General features: G+C 42.7%; 1 protein-coding gene across 5 annotated transcripts in view; it reads right to left on the bottom strand.

Annotated features, from left to right (window-relative positions):
- NFATC1 (nuclear factor of activated T cells 1) overlaps positions 1–19,773 on the bottom strand; it is a 202,191-nt gene that overhangs the window by 138,254 nt on the left and 44,164 nt on the right. For all 5 annotated transcript variants that reach the window (XM_040433493.1, XM_040433494.1, XM_040433498.1 and 2 more), the window contains exons 4-6: positions 6,498–6,700; positions 2,053–2,225; positions 579–719 (exon numbers count right to left, since the gene is read on the bottom strand). In XM_040433493.1, coding sequence (XP_040289427.1) covers positions 579–719; positions 2,053–2,225; positions 6,498–6,700 — 517 coding nt within the window. The remainder of the gene's footprint in view (positions 1–578; positions 720–2,052; positions 2,226–6,497; positions 6,701–19,773) is intronic.

The raw sequence follows: 19,773 nt of genomic DNA, 5'->3' as shown, positions 1-19,773 counted from the left end.
GCCCCTGCATAATGCAAGCAGCTTTGTAACCTTATGCTAAAAGGGGTTATCCAAAGTCAAAAAAATGCCCCCAATGCCTGGGCCCCTCAAATAGATTATACTTACCCCACTCCCCAGTAACCGCGTCACTCCTGATCCCCGCACGGCCTCTGCTTCATCTGCCCTTCACACAGATCAAAACATCCAGCGACAGGGACGAGCCTCCCTAGCATCACCCGCCAGGGAGGAGGTAGGTATTATCTATATGAGGGGCCCGGGTATTGGTGGGGCATGTTTTAGACTTTGGATAACCCCTTTAGGCTGAAGGCCATGCTTTAGCCTTTGAAAGCAGATGCTACCACGCTGTTATTACAGTCATTCTGGATAGACCTACTCCAAAGTCTCTCATTCTCGTCACTGTAATCATCACTATTTGACATAGAGCGGGTTGGGAAATGAATGGATGCACTCTATCATATGTCTACTGTGTGTACACAGGTGGTAAATACAAGAATGCACTTAAACAGTAAAATATTGATGTGTACAAAATCACAAGCGAGCAATATTTGTTCAGTCTGCAGAACATAGTATTGACAAACCTGGTGCTTTCTCAACAAATATGACTTTGGAATCTTGATGGAAGTTGTGCCCAGTCACAATCATTTTCTTCCCACCACTCACTGGGAAGCTGTCAATACTCTGCTTTTCAACCAAAGGCAATTCTTGAGCAGAACGCTGGGCTACAAAGAAAACAAAATATAACACAGTTGTCACTCAGCAAGTTTTCAAATGTCCTGAGTAAATATAGTGATATACTCATTATAGATTACACGCAAGTGCTCAAGCAGTGGTGACACAATGCAACAGATATGCTATCAGACCAGGGTGTCTAACACATGTTACTAAGTTGCTGGATTTTGTCGCTTGATGACTTCTGATGGCCTGCTAGCTATCTTGTCTTCTATGTGTACTCACTAGTACAAGGTAAATGCATTACAGATAGTAAAGGCCCTATTACACGGGCAGATAGAGCATACGATTGTCGGGAGGGAAGCATTCCCTCCCATCAATTGCCTGCATGCTGGAGGAGGAGACCGCTGCTATTGCATGCAGCGATCTCCTCCTCAGTATAGGGATGAGTTATCGCTAATGTATCGATTGTCTCTATACTGTCTCATTCTTTGCTGGCAGCAAAGCGCCTATTACACAGCGTGATCTGCCGCCGACAAAAACATGTAAAAAGATCCCGATTACCCAATGAACGAGTATTTGCTAGTTCATTGGGGAACTGGCAGCAGTATTACACTGCCAGATGATCGCTAACAAGCGTTCATATGAACAATTATTAGCAATCATCTTAACAATAATCTGCCCGTCTAAAAGGGCCTTTACTCCTGGGCTGTCCCTTATAATTTACTCTTATTTACTCTTGGGGTGTCCTTAGACTGAGCTATTATAATGTATGTTGTGGTATATGTGGCATAACAACCATGAGATACATAAACGTACCGTATATATGGCTTTTACAGCAACATCATCTTAAAGGACATCTGTCAGCAGGTTTGTACCTATGAAACTGGCTGACCGTGAGCTTGGCAGCTGAAGGCATCTGTGTTGGTCTCTTGTTCCTATGTGCCCACATTGCTGAGAAAAATTCAGTTTTAATATATGCAAATGAGCCTCTAGGAGAAACGGGGGTGTGGACGTTACACTTAGAGGCTCAGCTCTCTCTGCAACTGCTGCTCCCTCTGCACTTTGATTGACAGGGCCAGACAGTGATGACATATTCGGCTGTCAATCAAAGTGCAGAAGGTATGGCAGTTTCAGAGAGAGCAGAGCCTCTAGGTGTAACAGCAACGCCACTGTTGCTCCTAGTGGCTAATTTGCATATATTAAAACATAATTTTTCTCAGCAATGCGGGCACACATGAACATGGGACCAACACAGATGCCTTCACGTGTAACAGGTCAGCCAGTGTCCTAGGGATGAATCTGCTGACCCTATGCCCTGTAAGCTATCTTTGTCTCCATTAGTGGTTATGCATGAGACCCTATTTGTGTAAATTGACTTACAACACTCAATTGGATTGGATGCCGCTTGAAGAGTCAGAGTCCTCCCGTTGGCTTGTGGAATGTGTACACGGAACACCAGTCGCACCCTGGTGTTCTTTCTTCCAATGTCAGTCTCCCCCTTCCGCAACTCAATGTCAGAATTGCGCAGCTTTAATATACCTGCGCAATCAATGCTGTTAAAAGAAAAGAGCAATTACACATGACATTCCCAATACAATTAGTGTAAAATGTAACGTACACAGTTCCAGAACTAAGATGTCAGATGTCTGACAAAGCATATTGGGAATGACATCCTATCAACAACTGGTGCCATGGGCTTTCCTGCCAGACCTACAGCCATGTCCCTGCCACAATGTGGTAAATGGGAAGAGAGGATAACATAGAGGCGGCCGGATATATCCGTGTTACATGAAACCTCATTTATCAAATCATTTGAGGGTTTCACTAAAACAAGATTGAGCCGGACGTGCCATGGGGGGATTTGATGCTATCAATGCTGAAAGGCACCTGTCAAAAATCTTTCAATACATACTTAAATATCATTAACAGGAAAACACTAAATCATTTATTTTTACAAGTCAGCCTCGACCTATTTAAAACCAGTTCTCTTCACCATTTCATGCCTACGTGGAAAATAAAACGCAGCTTTCCTGAGTCCCTTATTTCTGAACTCCAAAGTGGACTGAAATACAGAAATCTTCAAAGTCTGAGGCAATGTGGATCTGTCACCCCCATTGCATTCCCCTTAATATGGCAATTCTGGGGCATCTTTTTCTTAGAAGATTACATTGTGCCACTCGCATTATTCCTCCTAGAAACCTATGAATAAATGGCACTGGATGTTTCCCTACACGGTCTGACACCACCAGTACTAGATGGAAAGTGTCTTCTTGTGGAAACCGAGATACATAAACTTCGCACACATGTTTTTCAGGCTTGGAAAAATGTGCCATTTTTATACAGATATTTTTTTACATTTTATTAGGCCTTTTGTCCTATAGATGAGCCTATGTAAAAATGCCTCAAAAAAAATGCATGGAAAATGCTGCATTTTGGAGGAAAAAAACATGGACCCAAAAAGCACAATTCAGCAAAACTGAGCAAAAACACGACAAAAAGAGCTCTGTGGGTGTTTCCAAATACCCTATTGAATTTCAGCTCAAATCCGGATGTGTTTTAAAATGAAAGAATGGCCAAAAAAAGGTTTGTGCTAAATATATTCTAACAGAAGAATGGCAGAATGCAGAGTTCTAGGATGCTTCAGAATTGTTATTTCATTGGAAATACATGTACTCATGTAAGGCCTCCTGCACGCGAACGTGTGCGCCTCGTGGCAGTGCAGCACGAACACCGACCGCGGGGCAGTCGCACTTTAATGGGTCCGCGATCCGCCCGTTCCGCAAAAAGATAGGACATGCTCTATCTTTTTGCGGAACGGAAGTACTGGACGAAACCCCACGGAAGCACTCCGTAGTGCTTCAGTAGGGTTCAGTTCCGTGCTTCCGTTCCGCACCATTCCGCATCTCTGTATTTGCGGACCCATTGAAGTGAACAGGTCTGCATCCGTGATGCGGAATGCCCACGGAACGGCTCCTGTGTATTGCGGACACGTAAATGCGGTCCGCAATACAGCAACGGGCAGCACACGTCCGTATGCAGGAGGCCTAAGTCCTCATTCACACATCCCTGACCGTAATGACATCAGTGGCAAGATGGTCAGTGGTTCATCTATGAAGATGTCCGTGAGGCACCCATGCGGTCCATGTGTCCATTTTTTTGCCCTCTGTGTGTCATCCATATTCCATGGACACGGTTCAGCTGAAAATTTATTTCAAGAGCATCTTATAGCAATAATCCGTGAAACACGGATGCCATCTGTGTTGTGTCCCTGTTTTTTCACTGACCCATAGACTATAATGGACATGATGGATCCTTAAACATGGACAAAAATAGGGCATGCTTCCATGGTGTAACCCTGGACCACGGTAAATCATGGATGTGTGAATACGCACATTAAAATCAATGGGTACGTGTGCCGATCTTGGAGAACACGGACAGCACACAGCCATTATTCACTGACATCTGAATAAGGCCTAAGTCGGGAGAACTAAGAGTCTCTTAAAATTTTTGAAAACATCACTAATGCTCTGACGTGGCTTAAATGTGGGTTAAAATTTCCTCCATTTTTATACAGGTTTATATAGGTCATGAGTTATGTAAGCCCAGGTTTGAATATCTCGATATATCCCCTGTGATTGTCTCTGTTCAGATTAGACATGCCCCTGTATACCCTGTCAGTGAGCCCCTCCACGTTATAATATCACAATATGTCCCTTCCCAGTATCTCCCATCAGCTTCTTCTAGATTTAGATTCAATTAAATAATATCATTTTTTAACAGTATTTAATGACTGAGGTTGACAATGGCAAAATCTGCTTGAGGAAGAATCGCCCACCTATCATGTAATCTACAGAGCAAACTGCATGAAATGAGAATGTGTCATTAATTAGAGAAGCTGTTGGCACGCTTACATCTCGGGTGATGTCAATGAATCATATCAATGTGTTAAACTGTTAAACAGTCCATGTTATAGAAGGAAGGAAGGAACAACGTGTTATATAGACTCACACAATTACAATAGACAGTTCAAGTTAATCACAATTTGTGAATTGCAATAATATTCTTGGCATTGATGTATACAAAATAATTTATTGGATGGGAGACCGTTTAGAATTAAATGTGAATAGTTAGCTTTATTATAGCCATTCTTTTGTGTCCTTTAGTCCTATGTTATACTGCTGCTGCGGATCTTGCTGCAAAATCTGCATGTGTTAGGCTTTGTTCACATCTCCGTTCAGCCTTTCCGTTCTCCTGCTCCGTTTAGGAAAGGATGGATTCAGCATATAACTGAGCCGAACGGAACCTAAGGACCCCATAGACTATAATGGGGTCCGTTAGGTTTCCGCTCAGAGGAAGATTTTGGGGTGGAGACAAAAGTAGTGCATGCAGGTCTATGGGGTCCTTATGTACCATTCAGCTCAGTTATGCGCCGAGTCCGTCCTTTCCGTTCTCCTGCTCCTAAACGGAGCAGGAGAACGGAAAGGCTGAACGGAGATGTGAACGAAGCCTAACACATGCAGATTTTGCGGCAGTCTGAGCCCCACCGGGGATTTCACTCTATTCATTACAAAGTGTGAAATGTGGGCTCCAAATCCACTCTTTTTCCCGACAAAAATGAGCATAATGCAGATTAAAAAATCTGCAGCATACTCTTACTTCTGAACAGATTTTTGATACTACATGTGGATAGGATATTAGATCGTCAACCACTTAGCATTTTGACCATGCTAAACTGCTGACAGCACTACATAGGGGCTGCGGTGAGCAGTAAAAATCTTACTTTTGAGGAGCTTTTGTTATCAGGAGTAGTGTGAATATGAAATTTTATTTGGCAGCTTCTGCTCCTTCACTGTGAAGTGCTCACAGCATTGAGCTGCTTGACAGTCCCTCCTCTCTGTTGTGAGTGACAGCTGTGAATCAGCTCAATGCAGAGAGCAGAGCACACTATACAGGGAAGCTCTGTCTCCCGGGCAGTCAGAAGAGCAGTGCTTGGCAGACTAAAAGTTTATATTCACAATACTCCTGATAATAAAAGCTTTGCAAAAGGTATGTTTTTACTGTTCTCCCAAGCCCTTACCTAGAGCTGCCAGCAGTTTACCATTGTCAAAACTGCTGACAGTCTTTTAAGGAAGCATGTTTGCTTTATTCTTTAATAGGAACTACTAAAATGTGAGTGAAGAGGCACCTCTGACTTAACCATTTCCTACTGAAATGCATTTTAGTAGATTGCATTGAAGTTCATGATATATAAGTCAGATATGTGATTACCAGGTTGAACAGGGTATGTGTACACGTAAGCAACGGAGCCTCACTGGAGCGTGCTATACCTGTCTTTCTAAAGCACCGAGTGCTACCATTTGAACTGCTGTCATGGTATGACTACTTGGAGACTCACTTTTTTGCAGTTGAAACCAAGACACCTGCAAAACCTAAAGCAATAACGTGAGCAGTCTAATCACATGAAAAAGCAGGGTATGGTACTTCAAAATACAAGATGCAATAAGTCCTATGCTATAAACTGTACACTATGGCTGAAGTGGATATTTACAGCTATGAAACTGAGATGCGACTTATAAAAAGCAGCAGGCACATGGTCTGAAACACTATAACCAAAAGTAATCAGTTGTTAGAAAAGTTTTGTAAGGTTTATGAAGGTGGTAAAATTGGGAGAGGTACTTCAAAAAGCACAGTGAAAGAGCTGAGAGGGAAAAGCTGGGCAAATTCTGGACTTTACATAACAAAGCATTGCCATATTGGCTTCTCCAACAAATACTGTAGTCACAGGTACAAGAACAGGCCTGGCAAGCAGGTGGTTCAAGACTTACATGGCTTTCATACTGTTCTCAGGCAACAGTGGGATTTCCAAGACTTTGGTGTTGGAGATGATGGTTTCATGGCTTGTGGTGGATACAGTCTTGCCGGTGATGCGGTGGACTTGATAGAAGGCATGAGGTCGCAGCAGGCGATCATCTGCCGTGCCGATGAACAGCTGGATGGTAAGTGGCTCGCTTTCTAAATACCCGTGTAGCTGGCAAGAGAACAAAAGGGTTTAGGCATGAAAAATATAAAAAAGAATCAAGACAGGTGCTGAGTGTTAGGCCAACGGTTTGCCCAGCAATATTGTTGTAATAAAAAAGGTGTAAGTCAGAAAAATGTCTCATTATTTCAGTGACCTGAGGCAGTGGAGTTAGATGTAATCTTTATATGAACCGCTGCATGCACTTAGAACAGTCGTAGACACACTCTTCATCTCTCCAGGGTGGGGAGAGCTCACATTTCAGGTGATGGAAGCAGACACGGAGTAAACAGATCTGACTTTTTACAATCTATAAGCTATATTCAATATGATTTTTTTTTTACCAATAGTGAAGACTTCCAATACCAAGCAGAAAAAAAGAATAAAATGCCTTTGATATTCCATAAAAACAACCAATTTCCTTTATTAAAAATTGTACAAATAAAAGGAAGATAAAATATATCCCAAAATATCATTATTCTTGGATCACTTAACAGTATAATGGAGATTACCGGTATATTATCTGACAGCTTATGTGATTTGGCTACTGACTTGTACTAAGTCTAAAAGTGTTTGTGCCCCAACTGAACAAGATATATCCAGGGGTTCCTCAGGTCCCTAAAAGTGTTTATGCACATTTCACACACAATAAGGATGGCAGCACACTGATAGTTCAGGCTAAGTCAATAGTGATGATAAAGTCATATTGATGTCACAGGCCAGTTGACTACATAAGTGTTGTGAAGATGTCATATGTGTAATGACGTCACAAAGGCTAGCTCTATGACAATATCTGCTGTGTCCCATTTAAGTCTAAGACCAAGTGATGACATCAGTCATGTTGTAACAGACAACATCAGATCACATGTGTTGTAATGGTGGCTTGATGACATCACAGAGTTCTATAAAATCCACTGTCGTGAAGCACCTTTTTTTTGTTCTAGACATTGGGTGGCAACAGGATTAACCATTCCCCCTAATCTTGTTAATGCAAATTACCTCCATCAATCTCCATACACAAGGGCACAGCTGGTGATGATTTGGTTAAATAATACAGACATCTTTACAGCACTGATTTTTTTATAATTTTTTATTTGCTTCCTAAATGCAAAATTAGGCAACTTTCTAAATGATCTTCATGAAAACTTCCTACCATTTTGCTTCTTGAGAGCACAAGATGCTGCTGAACCTGACACAAAACCATCAGAGCACTGCTTCTGACGGCTCTCTCTGCTCTCCTTTTCCCTTCTTCTTTAGACCTCATGCACGCGACCATTGTGTGTTTTGCGGTCCGCAAACCACGGATGGTGTCCGTGTGCGTTCCGCAATTTGCGGAACGGCACGGACAGCCTTTAATATAACTGCCTATTCTTGTCCGCAAAGCGCGGACAAGAATAGGACGTTATATTTTTCTGGCGGACTACGGAACGGAGCAACAGACGCTGACAGCACACGCAGTGCTGTCCGCAGCTTTTGCGGCCCCATCAAAGTGAAGGCCTGGGGCAATAGAGATATCAACATGGAGGGAAAGGAGGTTTTAAAAATCAGCTCATCCAATATGTCACAAAACACTCCAGAAACCCTCTCAAGGATTCAGCTTAGTATCCTTTATAATGGAAGCACATACTGTATTACTCCAGACCAGCTCTGCTATCCTGAATGCAACTCTGTAGAGGTCACTGGCAGCAGAGAAAAGCCTTATCTGTACAGAATGCTTTTAGCACGCCCCTATCCATAAACAAGCGCACTTCTACGCCCTGCTATTAATGTGTTACATGTGTTATACTGTCCAGTGAGTGATAGTAGTCATAGCCAGAATGAGGGTCATATCTTCATACCTCACTCCTCTCTAACTATCTTATCTTAGCCTGTTAAAGGGGTTATCACATCAGTAATGAAAATCAGACATTGTACAGTACATGACAATCTATTTCTAACAAACCTAGAACCAGCCTTGAACCTCACATGGATCCAGAGATCTTCCCATTCATTGCTCCAAATGCTTTCCTTGCAGCTCAGGGTTGTGTCCTTTCTGCAGAAGCCCATGGGTCGTAGCCTGTCTGCTGCAGCTCAGGGGTATGTCCTTTGTGCTACAGCTCTCTACTTGTAACGGTCACAACTAGTGCTGGTGGCAGTTGAAGGATCGAACAGAGCATGTGCGTCCACCTCAATGTTACTGAGGTGGACAGAGAAATCAGGAAAAGAACAGCAGGTGGTACAAACACTTTTAGTCCGGTGTTTAATCAACAGAAAGAAATCAAGTTTTTAATTGTTCAACATGACATGGAAGGCCCCAGAAAGTAGACATGTCCTACAGCTTTCCTGTTTAATTATCATACCTCATCTGCATCTATTGATGTCATTTCTTAAGACATTACTCTAGGTTCACACTGTAAACCAAACCATTGAGTGGCATTATTAAAAGAGAGGAGAAACTGCAGTGTGCTGACATGTTGTAGGCATCTTAGTTATTTTTACATATAATAGAAGGCAATTTATTAAGTATATTTCAGTCTGAAGCCTGGTGTGGAAAACGGGACAATAACTGGGCGGATTTGCAAACCCAACCGTAATATCAGCAAAGGATGTTGTTTTGTCCTCCTAAGAGATTAATTTGTGTCTCCCTAAAGGAAAATCCTTTTCTACCATAGCAGGGCGTTTTCCACCCAGACGAGGATGTGCAGGTGAACAGGTATTGTTGTCACTACAGATTACACTTCTGAATAAAATTGTATTAAGGTATAAAAGCAGCCGCCTTCCGCACGCATCAAGGGATAACAACCTGCCAATATATGGGGGCTGTCTTACCCTAATTTTCTTCCATGAATTTTTACAGAGAAAAATACAAATTAAAATTAGTTGTTTTCACGCTGAAGCCAATTTGAATGGGAGAGGTAGTTGTCCATTGCAAAGGCACGCTCCATTATTGTCTATGGGAAATAAAAAACCCACCAAATGCATTCCCTCAACCCTCTCTGGATCTGCTATACAATATAATGGAGATAGAGTCAAGTGCTTTATGGAGTTCTATTGTCCGGGCAACTATTGATGGCCTATCTTCAACATAGGTCATCAGTATCATATCGGCGGGGGTCCGACACCATAGACCGCAGAAGCTGACAGGAAGAGAGACGGTACCTGCACGCGCCGTCTCCTCATACAGCTGATCGACGGGGGTGTCGGGTGTCGGACCACCGCCAATCTGATATTGATGACCTATCCTGAGGGTAGGTCATCAATAGTAAAAGCCTGGACAACCCCTTTAATTATGCCCAGAAATTTTAATCAAACGGTATTGTAGCTGAATTGAGCCTGAAGGGCTCCATGGCATGCCCTTCTGGATCACCGGACCCTATTCCAGATATGGTGATAAGTGATATTTATTCAGCCGGACATAATGATGCACAATGTACAGTTTTGGCAACGTTTCGGGCTAAATGAAAGCCCTTTATCAGGCCCAAATCAGGCCACAAATGAAACGCCGGAACCAGCGTTTCATGTGTGACCTGATTTGGGCCTGATGAAGGGCTTTCATTTAGCCCGAAACGTTGCCAAAACTATACATTGTGCATCATTATGTCCGGCTGAATAAATATCACTTATCATCACATCAATCAAACGGAGTGCTGTCTAATTATATAAATACTACGAAGGTGGTCCTTGAGGTGGAGCAAGGAACATAACCGTGACGCGCACCCCCAAATAAGCCAGGCTATTGTTGAGTGCTGTGACTACTTGGAATTATACTATTCCAGATATGAGACACAATCTCACATCGTACTGCAGCTTTTGCTATGTAGCTTGGCCCTTATTCCTACTAGAAGTATCCTGTAAGGCTCCTCTCTCTCCCTCGTGAATTGCAATCATACTCTTCTAATGAGCATGCCTTTTCTTTCTGTCCCGTGAACAATGGACGGCTTGCTTGAAAACAGAGTGATTAAAAGGCATTTTGTGATTGCCGTGCCCACAAAGGATCTATTTGTCTCATTTGCCTTGTGGAAGGTTCAAATGGCCCAGATGCGCCCCGCGTCGCATGTTTCATAGTTAAGAGGCATGAAGGAATGCAACAACGTGACATGACACATGTATGATATTATATGCCGTCTTCCTCGAGAACTTCTCTCCGGAATGCTGATAGATATGTTGTTTTTCTTAGGTTCCACCAGATAACAGCTTGAATGATGATATTGCTCTAGCGGCAAGTAGCAGATCTAGCTGCCAGATTATTAATGATATCATTCATGCTTCCAAACAAGTAGCAAAACAGGGAGGCAAGCCAAAGAACGCACAAGAGTGAGCGCGCACTATTTAACTGAATCACTGAGCAGAATTAGACTTAATGATTTTTGCCAGTCTGTTACTAGGCAGGATGGGAATAGCATACAGTCGGGCGCTGATCATTAGACAGCTCCTGTGTCATCGGTTTGCTGGACTCCTATTGTACCTATAGCGGCTGCATGACGAATCCTTGACGCGAAACTAGTCGAGAATGACAAATATACAGTGATGTGTGTGCTCCTACAACTAGCCCTTAGCTTTCACAATGCCAGAGAAAAATCTTAAAAGGAATGTGTCATCAGAAAATGACCTACTGTTTAAATCATGTTTTTATGTTTAACATATCTTTAACATAAGTTTTGATGATGTTTTTAATTTTCCATGTATTCCATATGTTTAAACAAAATACATGAACTCCTGAAGTTTTGCACACTTCTTGGTCTGTACAGATGACTTTACTGCAGCTATCTGCTTATCTATACACAGAGATGGTATCATTACAGGCAGGGGTTGTCCCACAAAAAATATTCTAAATTTTTCAACCCAGCACCTGGATCTGAATACTTTTGTAATTGCAAGTAATTAACAATTTTGTATAGCCGCTGAGTTAGGCCTCCTGCACAAGAACGTGTGCGCCCCGTGGCCGTGCCGCAATGCACGAACACCGACCGTGGGGCAGCCGCAGAGGATCACGGACTCAGTCACTTTAATGGGTCCCCATTCCGCAAAAACATAGGACATGTTCTATCTTTTTGTGGAATGGAAGTACGGGATAAAACCCAGCGGAAGCACTCCGTAGTGCTTCCGTGGGTTTCCGTTCCATGCTTCCGTTCCGCACCATTCCGCATCTCCAGATTTGCGGACCCATTGAAGTGAACGGGTCTGCATCCCTCATGCGGAATGCCCACAGAACGGCGCCCGTGTATTGCGGATCCGCAAATGAAGTCCGCAATACGGCCACGGGGCGCACACGTTCGTGTGCAGGAGGCCTTATTCACTGAAATATATTTATATAGCGCCATCTGCTGTTTGTGCTTTTTCAAAATTCTTTGTCCAGCTCACCGAGATGGAAGCACATGCTCAGCTCTATTCTTCAATTGCCACCAGCTGCAGTAGAAATGATACGCCCCCTGAGAAAGGACACGCTCTCTGAACTGCTAGCTTAAAACAAATCTAGCAGGGAAATTGGAGCAATGAATGGGGAGATCTCTGGATCCATGTGAGGTATAAGGCTGGTTCTAAGTTTGTTAGAAAGAGATTGTCGTGTACTATAGGATATCCAATCTTCATTTTTTATGTTATTCATGGGATAACCCCTTTAAGGCTACTTTCACACTTGCGTTCGGAGCGGATCCGTCTGGTATCTGCACAGACGGATCCGCTCCTATAATGCAAACGATGGTATCCGTTCAGAACGGATCCATCTGCATTATATTTCAGAAAAAAATCTAAGTCTAATTGTTAGTCAGACGGATCCGTCCAGACTTTGCATTGAAAGTCAATGGGGGACGGATCAGTTTGAAATTGCACCATATTGTGTCAACTTCAAACGGATCCGTCCCCATTGACTTACATTGTAAGTCTGGACGGATCCGTTTGGCTCCACACGGCCAGGCGGACACGAAAACGCTGCAAGCAGCGTTCGGGTGTCCGCCTGCTGAGCGGAACGGAGGCGAAACTGAGCCAGACTGAGGCATTCTGAGAGGATCCTTATCCACAGAATGCATTAGGGCTGTTCGGATCAGTTCGGGGCCGCTTGTGAGAGCCTTCAAACGGAACTCACAAGCGTAACCCGGAACGCAAGTGTGAAAGTAGCCTAAAGAGAACCTGTCACCACTCCTGCCATGTCTGCTTTAATAAATATTTGGATTCCATATGAAATGACAATTCTGGAGCAGGTATTCTCATGACTCTATGTAGTGCCATTCCTCTGTTATTCCTTCTAGAAGTAAACTGGTATCACCAGTTGTGAATGTGTTCCCTGCATAGTCTGCCATCTTTTCAGAACTACTTTTCTGCCTCATCTAAAAGAAGTGCTCACAACTTCTCAATAAGAAAGTGACCCGGCAATGGTATTTATGGGAGAAAAGTACTGCTGAACAATCCAAAAGCATCTGGTTGATGTCCAGGCTGTGATAATGTTCCCTGTATATACAAACGCAGAAATAAAATGTAACATTTCACACTATAAACACGAGTTCTTCACAAGCTCTGCCTCTAATGCCACCAGATGTAAGGCAGCTATACTATAAGTCAATGTTCAGCTCTTTAACCAAGCCTTGAGAAATGACTTGGATATTAAATAAGCCAGCACCTCATCTGCAGACAGCTGTTTCGGGGTGATTCCCCCTCATCAGTGCAGAGCAGAGAGTACTGGCTTGACTGGGTGAGAGGCCTGTCAGGGTGAGGGGGGTACTATCTCTCCTTAGGGAGAGAGCACCTTAATCAGCGTGAGGAGACTTATAGGCCATACATGCTCCTCTGGAATTCTGGGAGGAAAGGGACGCAAGAATTCCAGAGGAGCATGTATGGCCTATAAGTCTCCTCACGCTGATTAAGGTGCTCTCTCCCTAAGGAGAGATAGTACCCCCCTAACACTATGAACACTGCACCAACAGCTGGCTTTAGTGTCATGGTGTCAGGATGCATTGATCTTGCCTTGGGATCTGTACAAGTTGACATCTTGAATAGGACAAGAAGAAATCATCAATTCTGTCATATGCAATACAAGTATTTGCCCACGAAGTAGGGCTATAATCCAAAGCACAGAACTAATCGATAAGTGAACAGCTAAGGAGACTGGCCTAGCGCAAATCTTGATGGGAACCCAATGGAAATGTTCGGTGCGACCTAAAACAAGCAATTATACATGAAAACTCATCTATGTGTCGGAATTGAAGATGCAGCATACAATTCGTCAAGAGCTCAGCTACTGACATTTATCATTAAGGGGTTTTCTCGAAATTATTTAACTGATCCTCTGAATAGGTCATCAGTGTCCAATCGGTGGGAGTCTGACACCTGGGACTAGTGTTGAGCGAATTGAAGTATCCGAACTGGACTTCGATCGGAATTTCAGGAAAAATTTGATTTGCCGCGAAGACAAATTTCCCTGAAATGGCAGTAAAAAAAAATATGTAAATCATACCTCATCCATTTGAGCGTGAAAAGGTCGCTGCAGCCATCTTGCTTGAAGATCCTACGCTGCACCTAGGCCACATGACCGACGACGTTACATGGCCAAGACTAAGCTGAGAGAAGACTGTAGCGCTACTGCGAGCGCTGGAGCCTTCTCAAACATCTTATCGGCGGGGGTCCCGGGAATCTCGGAAAATCCCTTTAGGGAACTAGCCATCCATCAAAATATTAAAACGGAAAATAAAATACTAGACTACAGCAAGCCAAAATGTCCTTTGCATTGTGTCCCATATGGGGAGACTTTATGAGAAGGAACATGTTAAAAGATTTTCTTTTAATTATATTAGAATAATTAATAATGCCTTTAATGCAAACAGATTGTACTGATACTTATTGGGAGCAAGCAGCCCTTCATGCCAAGATACTACATCAAGAATGGAGGCCAGATGTTTTATTGCAGCCAGACATATAAAAATGTATCACTTGCCTCATGTTGTATACCCAGCATTTGGCAGGTAAGCTAAAAGTAATGGTGCGTCTGGTTGCTGGCCGAGCCAAGCTATACAGTAACATGGCTTCTTCATGTCTGGATAATCCGGAGAGGTCAGCTGCAAGTGTTTTCTTGTATGGTTTTCATATGGATCCCTTTCACTTGTAACAAAAATAAATGAACTAAGTGATAAAACGGCGTGTCCTTTGTGCTGAGGACATCTGTTCTTTGTTCATTTTGGTTTATTATAAGGATTTTTTTTACATGCTCACACAAAAATAGTTCACACCTCTTCAAAATATATGATGTGCAAGGGTGGCTGTCTGCAAGACAGAGGTTACACAATGACTGCATGCAGAGCTGATTGAAAACAGAGGTGGCACCCAGTCCTCTTTATCAAGCAAACGTCGAGATGGCTGTATACCTTGTAATGCAACAGATCGGTATAGGAACCACTAAAGAGTAAAAAAAAATGTTTTATTATACTAAGACCATAGTCTTGTAGGACTATAAAGAACTTAGCGGGTGGGTGGCCATTAAGTGTGGTTTTAAAAACAATGGTCACTGAAATGGTCAAAACCATCCATTTCTGCTGACTTTTAACTTATGTGTATGTCAAGCTTTGGAGACCTATACTGTTGCCTTTAACCTTAAAGGGAACCTGTCGTCAACTTTATGCTGACCTTACTGAGGGCAGTATAAAGTAGTGACAGAAATGCTGATGTCAGCGGTGTTCAGCTAAAAGTAAGTGGTTGCCGAGAACCGGCATCATAATCATTGTAGCCCAGGCCTTGAAAAGAGTCAGATCTACCTGAGAAGAGTCCTGGTTATACATAATCTCCTGCTCTCTCACCCATCTGCTGATGATTGTCAGTTCTCTCCTAGAGAGAAAGGGAGAAAACTAGGTAGAAGACGGTCAGTCATCAGCAGGAGAGCGGGAATTCATGAATAACCAGGACTCTTCTCAGGTGGCCGTGACTCTTTTCCAGGTCCAGTCTGCAATGATTGTGATGCTGGTTCTCGGCAACCACTTACTTTTAACTTATAAATGACAGACCGCTGAAATCAACTCACCTGTCTCTACTTTATACTGCCGTTAGTATGGGCAGCATAAAGGTGATGACAGGGTCCCTTTAAAGGGGCTCTCCAGGATATTTATAAAAACAGTTCTTTCTAATGCCCTGTGGAAGGCGTTAGGTTAATACTTACCAGTCCCATCCTCACTGACTCACGCAGGCTTCTTTTGCTGTTCAGCTGCACTTACTACTAAGGAAAATATGTGCACACATCCGGTCTGGGACTGGGAGGAAGAGCCCACAGCCTACTTGAGCGAAGCACATCGGCGGAAAAAGGGACGGGTAAGTATTAACCTAACCTAGCCGCAAAGTAAACATTGCAAAATGTATAACGTAAAAAGACAATAATAATATTGCTGTTTTTTTCTACTCCTCCCCAGAAAGAGTTAATAAAAGTTCATCAGTGGCTATGTGTACCGCCAACTTGTCTCCCACAAAACAAGCCCTCATACGGCTACATCGATGACAAAAATAAAGAAAAGTTGTAGCTCTTGGAATGCAATGAACAACAAAAAAGGAAATAAATTGCTCGGTTACTAAGGCCCAAGATGTATACGGGGGAAGGGGTTAAGGTTCTCTATAGCTAATGTCAGAAGACTTTGGCATTGACTAAGAATCTGCCATCCAAATTATTTGGACCAATCAGCATAAAGAAATATATCCTGCCCTATATCACACATATATAATCATACATTCATACAATTTACATTGTGAGTCATCATTGCGATCTGCGATTGCTTAGTTATGAGTATACCGCCATACGCCTGCCATAGATTGTGAGGTATCCTTTCTCTTGTCTATAGTCATACTGAAAAGCACACGTTTCAATGCAGTTGGGGCAGCAGGATCCTGACATATCCCTGCCTAATGTATGCCAAAGTAAAGTTTATGGGCTTCAGGGTATACCCCGGGAGACTTCCCTGCTGTATATGCCGTCAGGGTACCAAAGACATGGTGAGAGCTTCGTCTCCATATACTAAGCCTCCTGGCATGTAACCTCATAACCACAGTGATCATCAGACTCAGAAACAGGCAACCCTCTGAGACTCATTTCCACACAGAACGGTAAAGATGATGGAGAGATGATGATTCAACGTTGGGGAACATTTATCAAGACTGGCGTTTGTAATGGCGATGATTAGTTTGCAATGGCGTAAGATGTGCCAAAATGATTAAGATGCACACACACCTCGTAATAAATACATACAGGTACATGAGCCTCAACCTGAATTCTATGCCAGCTAGGAGTGACAATACGTGTGTCTGGACACTTCGGATCTGCCCCTCACACACATGCCCATGACAAGGAGGGGGGAAAAGCCGCAATTTTGTGTACAAGCCGCTTCTTTTTGACACCACAATTCATAGACATAGGACTCGATAACGCTAAGAACATATTAACCCCCGGTTGGCTTGACTTGCTAAAAAGGTAAGGTTTTAGCACGAGAAAAGCGCCATCAACTGCACATAATAAGCTGCAACATTTGCAAAACTAAATGCAATATTGGAGCGTCGGGAAATGATGTCTCCTATGTTTTATTTAATGGGGTTTTAACACAAATCACTTTTTATGAAATTGAAAAGAACAGATAAAAAATGATAAACCTGCCCTGCCAGGCTCTTTGTACAAATAGCCTTAAAAAACTAATTCTACGGAGAGTAAAAAAGGCTTATACAACGTCACAGCCACATCATGTACAGGACGTCATAAGAAAGGGTGGGTTCACATGACGTTTTATGGCCTCCCTTTGACGGATATGTTACAAAACAAACAAAAAAAGGATACAAAAACCACGTTCTTGTATCCTGCACAATCCGGTAAAAAAAAACGATACGTTTTTTTTTTTACTATGGTAAATTGGTGAACGGATGCCACTGTAAGGCATCAGCCTGAGGCACCTGTTTAACGTATACGTTTTTTGGGGGGAAAAACGTGATGTGAACCCACCCAAACAATTAGCTCTGCCATGCTCTCCGACACTAATGACACCATGAAGCAGAGGCACGTCGGAATGACAAAAACTGAGGAGCTCTACCACCTGGATGGATATAGAAATAAAGGCGAGGCTGAAAAACAGAAAGACAACTGGCCGGAGCCCAACAATCAAACTTACTGCTTCCAGCTGATGAAATCATTGACTTGTATGTAATCTTTTTCACGCTGAATATGTGTGAATGTATTATTTGGCAAGTGCTGGCCATGTGCGCATTGCAATAACCCGTGTGGAGCTGCTGGTAAAAAGTGCCAGGCGCTTATGATTGAGCTATAAAATGTCTGCTTTGTGGTACGCCTGCCTGGCTTCATTACCTTTAATAATTGCATCCTGGCTCGCAGATGTGTGTTAATGTCTTTTTTTGCGCCTCACATACATTTTGGAAACACATGGACAATAGACACAGGCTTTTTGAGTTAACGTGCGCAGGCCTGAATGCCAAGGAAACATGGGTGGGGTACAGAGCCAGCAATTTGTGCATTACCCGGACATAAATTGTAGGTAATGGATAATGAAAACATGGAGGAGCTGACACTAATTTGGAAGGTTTCCTTTCAGTCTAGCGCTCCAACTCTACCGCCACTTCCTCCTGATTCACAGCTACAAAAATATTCTCCTCGTTTCAGATGCGTTGCAATTAAACTTTCTCCTTGACCCTGAGCTATAATTATGGTGTAACACAGAGCACTACTTGTGGAAGGCTCATTTTCCTGTCTCAGTCGATTTCTAGACTGTAGAAGACGCTATGCATGCAACTAATACAATTGATGTAGGCAAGCTGATATTCATTACGAATAATATCCTATAAAATGATAAAAGTATTGTAAAAGTACATACTATAAACTTTAATACATTTTTTTCATAGGCACCTTAAAGAGGTTGCCTCACTTCAGCAAATGGCATTTATCATGTAGAGAAAGTTAATACAAGGCACTTACTAATGTGCTGTGATTGTCCATGTTGCTTCCTTTGCTGGCTGGATTCATTCTTCCGTCACATTATACACGGCTCATATCCAGGGATAAAGGCCACCGCTGCAGCCAGATAGAAAGTGGCCGGGACAGGAGCTGCTGCGAATGCGTACCTATGGGTGCTCCCATGGTCCCTGCCACTGCTGGATTTTAGGGTGGTTGTAACCCCTGGATATGAGCAGTGCATAATGAGATGGAAAAATGAATCAAGCCAGCAAAAGAGGCAATATGGACAATCACAATACATTAGTAAGTGCCTTGTATTAACGTTCTCTACATGATAAATGCAGTTTGCTGAAGTGAGACGACCCCTTTAACCTAACACGCTGCAAGAGCTGCTCGTCATTTTCTGCAGCGCATTCCTTGAATTCCATGCTGGCCAGAAAAGCAATGCCTTCTAAGTAATAGGCGTTTGATTTCTTGCGATTGTCTTTCTTATGTATACTAATCAAATAAGGCCTTTACATCTAGTTCTCCTTTTGTACTTAATACATAAGAAGGAAGAGTGTCTAATTCACATGCTGTCAGCACAATGTGGTGTAGAGGTCTTGGCAAGTGTTCTTCTGTGTAATTTTGGCTTCTCTACATATCAGAAATGAATATATTACATTTATGCTAAACACGTTCCCAGCCTTTAATTTGTCTCATCTTTGTTTGGACAGAAACATATTTTGATAGATACACTTTTTAACAGATTCTGACTCAAAACATTTCCTGTTCTTCACGCTCAAAACCTCAAAGAATGTGCGAGATGCAATTTGTGCATCCAGCCCACGCAGGAGAAGGATTTATTTTTTAGATGCATAGTATATGATACACTCATCTTGTTTTTATTATAAAGAAAGATGTAGAATTAATGATAATGATGGGATGATGGGAGTTGTAAGCTTGCTGTCATTACACAATATTATTAGTCAATAACAACATAATCTGATCTGTACTGCAGGAATACAACGGAAACGAAATACCTAAAGGAAACCTGTTACCACCATAATGCCCCCCCCCCCCCCCCCAACTGTACACAGTACTTCACAGCTGTAGTCATCATGTCTTTAGTGCACTTGGCTTCAGAGGATCACTACCAGGAGTCGGTGGCTGTGCAGTGAGTCAGTCGGCACCTGCGCAGTCAGCCTTTGAA

The sequence above is a fragment of the Bufo bufo genome, chromosome 5 (assembly GCF_905171765.1).
Source record: "Bufo bufo chromosome 5, aBufBuf1.1, whole genome shotgun sequence".
Taxonomy (NCBI): Eukaryota; Metazoa; Chordata; class Amphibia; order Anura; family Bufonidae; genus Bufo; species Bufo bufo.
The sequence above is the reverse complement of the archived record's forward strand: the minus strand, read 5'-3'. Positions and strand labels throughout refer to the sequence as shown.